At 38.7% G+C, this 13,783-nt stretch overlaps 1 protein-coding gene across 1 annotated transcript in view; it reads left to right on the top strand.

The window, feature by feature from the left end:
• Positions 1–13,783, top strand: part of kermit (PDZ domain-containing protein GIPC-like protein kermit) — a 149,931-nt gene that overhangs the window by 71,722 nt on the left and 64,426 nt on the right. Inside the window, exon 2 of the mRNA XM_090410166.1 lies at positions 6,708–6,938. Coding sequence (XP_090266292.1) covers positions 6,708–6,938 — 231 coding nt within the window. The remainder of the gene's footprint in view (positions 1–6,707; positions 6,939–13,783) is intronic.

Below are 13,783 nucleotides of genomic sequence, written 5' to 3'. Positions count from 1 at the left end.
TGGGAGACAAGGTAAATGGAATTTATATAGCTATTAAAAGACAATTACTCGAGAGACCAGATATGAAGGGAACTCATGATCCGAGACCATTTGATTTGGTGATAATGTCGGAGAATTTGTCTGTAATCAAAGTAGCTATTTTTCATCCATTTGGAGAGAGAGAGTGACCATTCATTGTTGTTCTGGGAGGTATTCAGGTATGTTGAATGTTCAGCCAATAAGGGGTTTACGTGAACTACAGATCTAAAGATTATGTCAGACTTAGGAGACAAGTTCTAAGTGAATTCTGCTATGGAATTAGATGTGATATTGGCACTTATATTGCATTAATATGCTAGGGAATTGGTTTTACTTTTGACCATGTTTCATTTAAGTGTTGGTTCTGGCAGTCTCAGCAGAATGGAAGGAGAGTAATACTGCCATTACTTAAAGGTGAATCCAAAACATCAATTGAAAATCTAGAGACCTGTTGTTATCTCAGGAGTGGTGGTTAAGGTTTTGAAAACGTTGGTTAAGCCAGAATTCAAGAATGGGTGTTTGAGAATATGATACTTTATAGAGGACAGCATTACTTTGTGAGAGGTCTTACCTTAAGCAATTTACTCAGTTTCTATGGTAGTGACAGAAGAGTTGGATAACGCCTCTGTAGCACAATTGGAAGAACAACGGTACATTGCACCCTTCGATTGGAAAAGGCCTGAGTTGGATTCTCATCATGATGGGAGGAATCTTTATATGGACTTTTTCAATTGAAGGTGAGTTAGCTGATCTCATACGGAGGTAGCAGAACACACGCAATTTACAGACAAACAATATTAAACAGGAATTGCATGTGAAAAAGAGGCTATGGAAGAGATATAAGGAGACAGGTGAAGAGAGGATGCGTGAAGAATATAAGACACAGGCCAGAAGAGTGACTAGTGTGGTATGGAAAGCGAAACTGGAATATGAGAGGAGATTGGCCCTAAGATCCAAAGAAAATCCTAGGGAATTTTTTAGCTATATGGCCAGTAGGAGGAGAAATGACTGTGGAAGAATGATAGTGTGGGATAAAAATGGGAATAGAGTGACTGATGCAGAGGACATAGTGGAATTGTTCAATGAACACTTTATTGGAGTATTTCATTCTGGAGGAGTCAGTTTTAATGCTAGAGGGATAGGGCAGGTTCAAGGTTTAGAGGTACAGGAGGAGAGTGTGTTTCAGATACTGAGAATTCTGGATGTCAATAAAGCTTTGGGACTGGATGGCACTGTCAGTTCCCTAGAATGTGCTAGGGAACTGACAGTGCCTTTAACCTGGCTTTTCAATGAAAGTCTGGCTTTGGCAAAGGTGCCCAGGGAACGGAAGGAAGGTAATATAGTGCCATTGCATAAGGGTGGTAACAGACTGGAAGTGATGACACATAGACCAGTCTGTGTGTCATCAGTAGTTAAGATCTTGGAGAAAGTAGTGAGGGACCGTATACAGCACTGGGCAGATGAGGGTAATGTTATCTGTGAGAGTCAACATGGATTTGTGAAAGGGTGCTCTTGTTTTAGCAATATGCTAGCCTTTTATAATAAAGTTACAAGAACATTAGATGAGGGAAAGGAATATACTGCAATTTTCTTAGACTTAGCAAAGGCATTTGACAGGGTGCCACATGATAAGCTGATATTTAAGTTGGAGTACATGGGTCTGGATGTCAGATTGGTCAACTGGATTCAGGATTGGCTGTCTGATAGGTATCACAGAGTTGTGTATGGTGGAGCAGTTCCAAGGAGACAGAAGGTTACAAATGGGGTCCCACAGGGCTCAGTACTAGGACCTATGTTGTTTAACCTTTATATCAATGACATTGCCAGTGGATTGCAATGGGATATTCAGTTGTTTGCAGATGATGCAAAGCTGGGAAGGATTATTAGTAATAGTGCAGATGTGGTAGCCCTGCAAGAGGATTTGAATAAGCTAGATAGATGGGCAAATGAATGGGGGATCTCAGTTTAATTCAGCAAAATGTAAGGTCTTGAGGTTTGGGAAACATCGATGGGATGCTGCATACTCTATGGGAGGAGTTATACTGGAGGAAGTAGGGGAGACGAGATCTGGGGTTGATGATTGTTAGAAACCTGAAGTTTAGGGGACATATTGCAAAGGTGGTGAAAGTAACACAGAGGATTGCTACAATTATGAGGACACTGACCTGCAGAGATAAGAGGGTTATCATTCCATTGTATAAGTCTCTGATCAGACCACACTTGGATTATTGTTCTCAGATTTGGTCCCCAGGATTTGAAGGGGATAAATTAACTGTGGAAAAGATACAAAGACAGATGACAAAGATGGTCTCAGGACTGTACAAGGATAGTTATGAGAATCGGCTGAGGGAATGTGGACTGCAGAGTTTGGCAGATAGAAGAAGGAGAGGTGATATGATTGAGACTTTTAAACTGTTGAGAGGTGGTTACAGGGTTGACACTGGGGAGTTCTTTCACTTGGTTGAACAGCGGGAAGGAGTGATTACAAGAGGCCATCACTGGAAGTTACGAAAGGAAACTGTGAGCAAGAGGGTGAGGAGTGGTTTCTTTGCATGGAGGGTGGTTGAGCCTTGGAATGCATTGCCTGATAGAGTGGTGAGGGCGAGAACGGTCAATGAGTTTAAGGAGTGGTATGATAGACTTTGTGTTTCTTAAGGGGAACCTCCCCTCGATGAGTCTTGACAGACTTTATGTTCTTAGGGAGGACCTCCCACGATGAGGCTTTTGACTCCATGGTGGCCTGAATAATAATAATAATAATAAAAAATACTTGTAGGGGTGGTAGGCGGTAGATGGGCTGATGCTGTTGATTGGTAGTAGAGGTTTGGTGACTACAGTGGTAGAGACGGAGAGTTGTACAATAGGTGTCCTCCTGCGATGAGTCTTCGGACTCCTTGGAGGTGTCACAAATAATAATAATAACACATGATAATCTTATCCTAACTGGAGTGACTAGTGATTGATAGGAGGATGATTGTCAGACATCAAAAGTTAGGTATTATTCAAATACAAACTTATTTATTAATATATAAACGACCAAATATGTTTAGTTTAAACAGCTGTGTATTATTATTATTATTATTATGTGACACCTCCAGGGAGTCCAAAGACTCATCGAGGGAGAGTGTGCCAACAGCATCGAACGATTGATCCCCTTTCAACTACTAACCGTGCCCAAACTTGCTTATGGTGATGTGGAATCAAATATTTCATAGGTGACCCAGTAGTGTGCCACAAGGCTGTGTACTTGGTCCATTGCTGTTTAATCCCTGTTAATGATATGATATTGGAGATAGTGTAATGAGTATCAGCAAACAACTGATATTCAGTTGCTTGCTGATGATGCTAAGTTGGAGAGCACAATAGTAAAGAAGAGGTCCTTCAGAATATTCGAATAAGCTGACATTGCTGGCAAAGAATAATGGTTTTCTTTCTGAGTTATGCACTTATAATTCAAAAGGTTTTGGTCTGTATGTCATTTCTGTAAATTAGTGGAAACAAATGAAAGGATACAAAATAACAGAATGAAATAGAGATAACAAATGACTCAAGAATAGCACTGCATGGGGAATTCATTGAACCAAATTTTGGATTAGATAATTCGTTAGAGAGTCCATAAGGCCTGCCATCCAGGAGAGAGAGAGAGAGAGAGAGAGAGGATGAACAAGATATTTCATGCTTTGTATACAAGAAAGAAACAAGCAAGAGAATTAGTGGTGGTTGTGGGAACAAATATTTTAGCTGAACAAAAGAAGAATGTTCTTAATTTTCAAATTTGAAATTGTATAGTCACTGCTGTACCTCACATGGTTTTGGAAATGATATCTTCTGCTAGAATAACTGGTAGGGTTAGAGATTCCCTTTCCACACAAAGTTTGTCGGACAATCGCAAACATTCATGCACACGCCTGGATTCGAACCCGCAGCCTCTTGGCTGGGGAGCGGACACGTTAACCACTCGGTCAACCAAGAAGAGTGTAAGGGATGTAAATCACGAGGTTATTGAAGAGAGTGAAAGAGAAGAGTATAGTGCGAAAGGTTATCAGGGTGTTGCCAAGGTATGATAATGATGAGTTAAGAAAGAGCAAGAATCATGAATGGCATGCTGGCAGAGCTGTGTGAGAAGGGAGTTAATTTGTGGTTGTGTGCCACTTATTTGAGGGAAGAATGGAATTATACAGAAGTGACAGATTGCATTTGAATGACTTTGAAGTGAGTGAAATGGAGAAACTGTTGCTAGGTGGAACTGCAATGTATGATGATAGGAAGCGATCAGAAGAGCAGGGCCAGCTCTACTGACGGTGCAAGACATGCATTTGCACGGGGCGGCAAAGTTGGCATAAACTATATGAAAAATAAGGGAGAAGGGACAGCAAAATATGCTACTGCATGGGGCAGCAAAATATGCTACTGCACGGGGCAGCAAAATTCCTAGGGGAAGCCCTGCAGAAGAGTTAAAGTGAAAGATTAGAAGAGTGGAAAGGAAGAGAACTGAAGTGCTCAGCAATGGAAACAGTAGTGTAGTAGTGTGAGTGATGAAGAAAGAATAGGAATGCAAAATAGGGGGAGCCATGGCAGAGACATGCAGCACAGGGAGAATGGCTTTAGAAGTAGTAGTAAATGTGTGTAATGGGATGCTCAGCATAGGAATGGAATGGATCGGGATGTAAGTGGAGTAGTTGAGACTTAACAGATATATACACACACTACTTGGAAAGAAGTCAACAGATGCCATAGTGTGAGAAACAAATAGTCATGGTGCCCACCTTAATAGGATGTAGGACTTTCTTTTGCTGTGATGACTGCAGCAATTCTATAGCGCATACTTTCCCCAAGCATATAATAGTGATCCATGGGAATTTTGGACCTGTAGGCATGTATTGTGGTCCTGGACTGTTGTGGGGTAGACATCCCTTGACCTCACCTGATTCTCCAGTTCATCCTACAGATGTTCAATAGGGTTGAGATCAGGGCTCTGTGGAGGCTAGTCAAGTGTGGTGATGTTCATGTCCACAAACCATGCAGTTACAGCAGTGGCCTTATGAGATGGTGCATTGTCTTGCTGAAAGAGACAATGGACATTTCCATAGAAATGCCACAAAGTAAGAAGCATTAAATTGTCCACTATGTTCAGATACCTTTCAGAGTTCAATGTTTGTAGCACCACCAAAGCCAAACCAAGAAAAACAGAATTACACCACCACCACTTCCAAATGTCATAGTTAGGGTTATGATCTCTGGTAAGAGATGTTCACTGAGCATCCACCACACTCATACCCATCTATCTGCTCAGTAGAGAGTGTAGCATGATTTGTCATTCCATAACATAGCTTTCTAAGCTTCCACGTCACACTGTACATGCTCTTTGCACCAATGAAGATGACACAATGCTACATGTTAGTTCAAATAATATGGGGCTTGCATGGTGCAGTCCTATTATGGAAACCCATGTTGTGAGCCTTGGTTCTGAATGTTTTGTGCAGATTCATATTCCAGTCAATACTCAGAAATCTGCATTCAACATGTTGCCCAATGAATGGTGGTTTTTATTTATTGTCCTTCATGGTCCTATGGTGTATCGAATGTTCGGTGTATCGAATCATCTACTGCAGTAGCATTTGCAATTGACTCCCTGCACTTTCATTTCAGTTTGGTATCTAATTGTCAACTTAGGATGGCCAATTTATCAACAATTTGCTGAGCAGATAGGCCTGCTACATGGCATCCTATCACAATGCCTCTTTCAAATTCCATCAGTTCTCTTCGTGTGGCAATTTCACCCGGACACACCTGGACTTGGGAGCATCATATTCTTCCAATTTATATTGACTACAAAACACATGACTCGTTATATGGCATGATTCACCTTGCCCATGGAAGTGTCCATTGACTTCTTTCTGAGCAGTGTGTGGTTAGTTAATTGGCGATAAAGGTGATTGGGCAGGTGTGGTGGGGAAATAATAACCAATAAGTGTCTTGAGTTGGACTGGTTATAAATTTAAAAGCAAACAGCTATTTATTTACAAGTTTCAGGAGAATCAGAAATAAGGGTGGTAAAATTGTTTTCAGTGATTGAGTTTATTCGCATGTGAAGATGCTTCATGTGCAAACTTTGTTTGCTTTTATTTAGATAAAGAATTAAACAAAAATATAATTTCTTGGCATGTTTAATTTTTTTTTTCTTCTTTCTATAGCTGAGGAATCCTTCACATATGGTGATATATCATCTATTCCCACAGCCTTATTAACATGAACTGAATCAATGTTTGACTGGATTAGATATTAATAAGGCTGATACTTTCACCGCTAATTCCATATTTGCACATGTAATTAAACATTTTCAGTTATACAACTCCACCTTCTCTCTAGTCCAGTTTGGTTAATTATGACTTACCTTAATTGCTAACAAATGTCTTTTAATTTAAAATAATTTTCTGCTGTTTAAGAAACATTTTTTAAAATTTTTATTATTTTTATATAGTCAGGATGGATTTTGACCATGTTGGTCAAAGTCCACAGAAAATTTACATTTTCTTAAAAAAATTAAATTAAGTAAAAATGGAGTTTAAGAAAGTGATAAAGATCCATGAATGGCAAGACTTAAAATGTCTTTTTAAGTCTACCATGCCTAATGTTTTATTAGATAATAATTTCTTTTGAAATACAGTGATTATTTTCTTTATTTTTAGATCTTGTTTTGCACTTTAAATACCCACAAAGTTGATATGACCAAATTATTAGGAGGCCAGATAGGACTTGAAGACTTTATATTTGTACATAGGAAAGGACAGCCGAAAGAAGTGGAAATATCAAAGACAGATGATGCTTTAGGACTTACAATTACTGATAACGGTGCTGGTTATGCATTCATTAAAAGAATTAAAGAAAATAGTCTTATTGACCATATTGGTTTCATAGAGGTAGGAAGTAATTTATTTTTTTGATAAATGATTTAGGCACTAAATGAAAAACCAAAACATAAGAAATTAAAAAAAAAAAAAAAAAAAATTAAGAATTGTATGTTTCTGAATCTTTTCACCAGTTACTTCCAGAACTCCACATATGATGTTTTTATGTAATTATTATTATTATTCCTGACACCTCCAAGGAGTCCGAAGACTCATCGCGGGAGAACACCTACAGCTGTCTCAACCACTACACCGAACCTCTACTACGAATCATCTCCATCAACGCCATCTACCAGCCACCATAATGTTTTATGGATAATATAAATAAACATAATGTTCTATGTTTATTTATATCATATGTGATTAATTATATTCTAATACATTTTGTCAAATATTTTCTGTGGACTTCTTTGGGGAATACCCAAATTTGATGAATAGAGAAATTAAATAGGAACTGCAGATGAAAAAAAGATTATGGAAGACATTATAACGTTTATGTTAGTGAGTTTAATGCATTACCTGAGTGCAGGTAGTGTAAATAACTTCAAAGCTCATTACAATAGACATGTTGCTGGTTGAGTGAGTCTCCCGCAATGAGTCTGTTGACTCCATGGAAGTTACCAAATAATAATAATATATGCTGACAAAATGCTCCTTAAATTATTCCACTATGTCCTCTGCATGGTCACTTTTCTACCATTATTATCCACTAGTGTGTCACCTTTCTGATATTTTTTTTGCTCACTGCATAGTAGAACTTCCTTGGCTTTCTTTTGAACTGATAGACCAATCTCCTCTGTGCTCTTTTGCTCTCTTACCATGCTTGTTATTTTCTTTTGCATGCCTTTTATATTCCTTATGCATCTTATCATTAGCTACTATCTTTTATTTCCTCTATAACAAATTCTTTTCTCACACTGCTAACCTAATTTCATTGTTCATCCATTTTACTCATACATTATTTACTCACTTAACTCTTGATATAGAGCTGGACATTGACTGTGTTGAATGTGTCCTAATTCTTTCCATGCTCTGTCAACCTGTTTTTTCCACAGCCCATTTTTTGATGGTATTATTAGTTGACTATAGAGCTTTTCATAATCACCTTTTCTTCATTTTATTTTTATACTGATTCCACACCATAAGTTCTAAAACCTATAACATAGCAGTGCTGTGTGGACAAGTAGTTGAGAAGAAAGAAGAAATCCATTAACAAGTTTCTTTAAATTCTGGGGACTGTATTCATACAGATTGATAGAAACAGTATGGAAACAGCTGTTCTAAAGAACAGAGATGGAATGAAGGAAGACTATAAGAAGTTGGTCGATATGTTTTGAAGTTGAACATATCGACTAGTCAACTCCCCCCCCCCTCCAAGATTAAATCCTGGGTGCACTACTGCAAAGCGCATATCCTTATGGGTATGTATAATGCTATGCATTATGGAAAAGATCACTACCCAGACCAGTTTTGACCTTTATTGAGGTGCTGTTTAAGTAAAGACCTCTCTAAAAAATCAGGCGGTCTCCCCAGACCCCTCCCTACGAGTGGAACCGAGTGTTGTTCCACTCGGTTATAGGCTTACCCCATCACAGAGAAGAACTTCTCAGCATTGGCTCTACCCAGTAGCAGGCTCACCCCACCACCAGACAGCCATAATCTCAGCAGTGGCCCCACTCAGAGACAGGCAAAAACCTATCCTAAGCGGAGCCTCTCATACCTCAAGGAAAGGGACCACTTCTGCACCAAAGCACATCAGTGGGAGCCAGACCCAGAGGTGGTGGGTGATACTAAGGCAGAAGTAATGCAGAAGCCATATCATCATGTACCAGTTGCCAAAAGGTGTCAACACCTTATTATTAAAATTCTCTGGATTAGAGATAGTTGATGGAAGTTTTTTCACTTGGCTATGCTACCAATACATACCCATAAGGATATGTGCTTTGCATTATGGGATACTAAGGTAAGTGATCAGAACTTATACCACCTTTACCATGAGTTGCCCCAGTCCTGAAAATACTTCAGGTGCAAACTTTGTTTGCTTACACTTGGATAATGGATTAAACCAAATAATTAATTATATATTAATTAACTCAAGATATAGAAATGTAATAAAAAATGCAAAAACTTATCCTGGAACAGACTGGAATAGTGACCATAACCTGCTCACAATTAAAGTGAAAATCAGATTATTATTATTATTATTCGTGACACCTCCAAGGAGTCCAAAGACTCATCGCAGGAGAACACCTACAACTGTCTCAACCACTACACCGAACCTCTACTACGAATCATCTCCATCAACACCATCTACCGTCCACCTCCACCACTACCACAACTAGTATTTTTTGTCTGTAAATTGCGTGTGTTCTGAAATGCTGATTTGTCTGTATGCGGGATGAAAAAACCTGAGTTTATTATTCTGGGAGAAAAAACCCTGCTACATCCATATGAGATTGGCTAACTCACCTTCAATTGAAATCATCCAGATAAAGATTCTTCCCGTCGCGATGAAAATCGAACTTAGGCCTCTTCCAATTGAAGGGCGCAAACGAATAATCGAATATAAATATAAATCGAAATAAACGAATAAAACGAATTGAAGGGATTAAAACGACGAATAAATAAAGAAAATGCAACTAGAAGAATAAGAATTGATGGAATAAAAAAGAAAAGATATCAGAGAGAAATATCAAGCTGAACTAGAAAATAAGATCACCATTATTGATACTGATAGACCCCTAGAAGTAATCTGGACTGATCCAAGAGAGAAAATTAAGGAATGTGCTAAAGGTCTTAGGGTGAGGCAGAGAGGAGAGGAAGGAAACCCAGAATTACTGAGGAGGTGATAGAAAAAATGGACGAAAGAAGAAAATGGAAGAATAAGAACAGCGATGAAGCCCAAGTCAGGTATAAAGAGATCAATAAATAAGTAAAAATTCTGGCTAAAAAGGCAAAGGAAGACTGGCTGAATCGGCTCTGCAAGGAAATAGAGGAAAATGATACAGCAAAGGATATGAGAAAGGTCTATGAAGGCTTGAACTTGATTTCAGGGAAGAAGAGAAGGATAAAAAGCAGTGCTTTGAAGGATGAAAGAGGAAAGATTTTGTTGGAAAAAAATGATAAGATGGAATAAGTATGTTACAGAACTTTATGGAGATGAAGATAATCTGGAATGTGATCAGATAGAAAATGATGATGCCCCCAGAAATTAAGGAATGGGAAACCGAAGCAGCCATTAAAAGAATAAAGGATAGGAAAGTTCCAAAAGTGGATGATATTCAAGAAGAGTTAATGAAGGCATTGGGAAAGGAAGGAATAAAACTTCTATCCATCATCTTTAATAGACGTCTGGAGGAGGATAGAATACCTAAAGACTTTGTAAGATCTATTTATATATCTGATTGCAGCAAGCAAAGAACTATTAGTTTGATTAGCCATGTTGCAAAAGTCCTGATCAACATAATATATAGAAGAATGGAACAGATGATAGAGAGTGAATTAAATGAAGCACAGTTTGGTTTCAGGAGAACCAGGGAAGCTATCACAACACTACGGATATTTGGGGATAGAATGATCGAGTGCAATAAAGATTTATATCTATGCTTTGTGGACTATGAAAAAGCTTTCGATAATGTTAATCACTCTGTTTTATTTGATATTTTGCATAAAATAGGAATAGATAAAAATATCACGAGAATTTTGTTCAGAATATACAAAACTCAAGAAGCCAGGGTCAGATTTGAAGGAGAGGATACTGAATTAGAAGAAACACACGTATAATTGTAAATATTTCATCCTAAGTATCTTAGGACATCATCAGTACAGTATTTAAACAAAATTAGGAATAACATACAGTTAGGGCGCATGATTACAATAGAATCTCTATTGTAATCATGCGCCCTAACTGTATGTTATTCCTAATTTTGTTTAAATACTGTACTGATGATGTCCTAAGATACTTAGGATGAAATATTTACAATTAAATAATTTTCACTGTGGTTTATACGTGTGTTTCTTCTAATTATGAACGCACCACAGGTTTCCTTATTTAAAAAAGGATTCTGAATGGTTCCCCATTAGAAAGGGTGTGGGATGTCCCCACTCCTTTTTAATGTCTATAGTGAATGGATGATAAGGGAGGCCTTGGAAGATCTGAAGGATGGAATAAAGATAAACAGACATCTAATAAATAATATAAGAGATGCAGATAACATTGTACTTATGAACGAAACAGAGGAAGGCTTGCAAAGAATTTTGAACAGACTGAACAGGATTGGAAATGAGAGATATAAAATGAAAATAAACATTCAGAAGACAAAAATGAAGATTTCAAGGAAAGGAAATGATGGAATGGAAATCACTTTGAACGGATAAAGAATAGAAAATGTAAAAAGTTGTGAATACCTTGGGAGTTGGATAACAGAAGACAATAGCATTTTTCCAAATATACCACATATAGGAAACCAAAATCTGAACAAACAGTTAAAAGTAAGAATCCTCAAGACAATGATATGGATGTGAGTTCTGGATGATCAATAAGGAGATGAGTGACCAATTGAATGCATTTGAAATGTGGTGCTTGAGAAAAATGAATCGTATCAGCTGAACTGAAAGAGTGAGCAATGAAGAGGTTCTTAAAAGGTGTAAATGAAAAGAGACTATGGCTAGTATCTAAAGAAGAAAAATAGCATTTGCAGGACATTTGATGAGGGGGTTCTTCTGGAGAGCTTCCCAGAATAGTATTGCAGGGGATGGTGGAGGGAAAGAGAGGAAGACCCCAACTGCAATGGAAAGACAACATCAAAGATTGAACGGGCAAGAATTTACAGAAGCAAGAGATAGAGAGAGGGCATGGAAGTGGACTGTTCATCAGCTGTAGCCTTCTTAAAGAGGCGACCACAGGATTAGATTAGATCCCATAGATAACTGGTAGCATAGCCAAGTGAAAAAACTTCCATCAGCTATCTCTAATCCAGAGAATTTTAATAATAAGGTGTTGATACCTTTTGGCAACTGGTATATGGTGATATGACTTCTGCATTACTTCCACCTTAGTATCACGATTGGAGAACTGGGAATTGATTGATTGATGGTGGAGAATAAGGTGCTTTTGACGAGATTGGACGTTTTTAGACTGTGCCTGATTGAATTTTATATGAGGTTTTTCAGGAATCTCGCATCACACTGGCGCTAACACAGTTCGAAACTTACTGTCTCCCCCTCTCCATGAAAAATGTACGAGGTCCGATGGCCATGTAGGCCCCACCCATGACGAGGACCAGTGGTGGATGTATGGTACTTTAGGGAGGTAGGTTTACGCTCTGTGGCCAAGTGAGTTCTTGACACTCCTTTCCCCTGTTATTAGGTCATTATAAACTTTAACGTATATTGTTCTGCTGGTAGACACCTGTGTGTGTCTATGGGATTTACCAGTGGACCCTCCAAAGTCTACAGGATTATCTATAGATACCAGAATATTCTTTAACAATATACAGTGAACAATAATGGAAAACGTAAAAGACATTAATGATGCCATTCAAAATTTAAACAAAGATCTGGCTCTTGACATTCTTAAATTTCCCTTAAAGAAATTTGAGACGGAATATCCTGGCTGTCTGAATCTCTACACTCAGGTTAATGACACGGAAGAAGTTGATGTGGACACTAAGGGAACTTCACACCTGTTCCACCACCAAAGATGCCCCGACAACATGATTGTTTCCAGACAGAACAATCAAACAAAAGGTGAAGAACATCTGAAGATCATATGGAAGAGGATGTAGCAACACATGATACCCAAGACAGAAAAGAAAAGGTCCCTCGAGTTATTCTCCGAGACAACGAGAAGTGGACCTCAGTCTCAAGGTCCCTAGGAGAACAAAACATCAATTTCTTCAGGACAAGAAATACTGATGAGGGTGTAAAGATTCATCCTGCTACTGTTTCAGATTATCGTAAGATGATGAAAATGCTGGACAACTCCAAATTGCCCTTCCATACCTTCGCACTAGCAAGTGAGAAAAATCTTAAAACCTCATCAGCCAAGGACTGACCCCAATCAAAGTCGGCAGGATGCTGAAATCTGACAAAAGCCCAATGCTGTTGGTGTTGGTTGAAATCAGCAACACACAGAAAAGGATATATGAAATGACAGATATTTGCAGGCTCAAAATTACAACCGAGCCCTCTAAGGAAGAAGGCATCGGCAGGGCACTGCCATAGATGCCAAAAATTCGGACATGCCCAAAAGTTGTGCAGAGCCGTCTACAGATGTCTGAAATGTGGAGAGGGACACCAGACCAACACCTGAACCAAGCCAAGATCTACACCTGTCTGTTGTGTTAACTGTAAAGGATCACATCCTGCTAATTACAAGGGGGTGCCTTTTCCACCCAAAAAATCGTGGGTCAGCAAGAGTGAACCCTGCTCCCCCATGCAATGACACCATAAGCAACCAAGCAGGTCACCCTCCTGATCGAAATACTTCGCATTCAGCAGCACAGGAAGGCATGTGACCTTCATCCATGACCAAAACATATACGCAAGGGCAGCACGAACTCAGATTCCTTCATCTCAAGAGCAAACAAGCTTCAAGTTAACATCAGTTCTAACTACTTCACTTGCCACAATGCTGCATGAATTCAGCAAAGCAAGCACCTCACCATCTTCCAGAATGAGATTTTATCTAGAAACCCCCAATCCATATTGACAGCTCTCTACAATATATAAAAAATACAAACCAAACTCCCTCATGATTATAGCTTGGAATGCTAATGGCCTGATAAATAAAATTCTTGAGCTGCAAGAATTCACAGATACAATCCAGACATAATCTTGATCAGCAAATCACACCT

Source organism: Typopeltis vanoorti, chromosome 20, assembly GCF_054136105.1.
Source record: "Typopeltis vanoorti isolate ZY-2024b chromosome 20, IOZ_Tvanoo_1.0, whole genome shotgun sequence".
In the NCBI taxonomy this organism is placed as follows: domain Eukaryota; kingdom Metazoa; phylum Arthropoda; class Arachnida; order Uropygi; family Thelyphonidae; genus Typopeltis; species Typopeltis vanoorti.
This window is presented reverse-complemented; position numbering and strand designations above follow the sequence as displayed.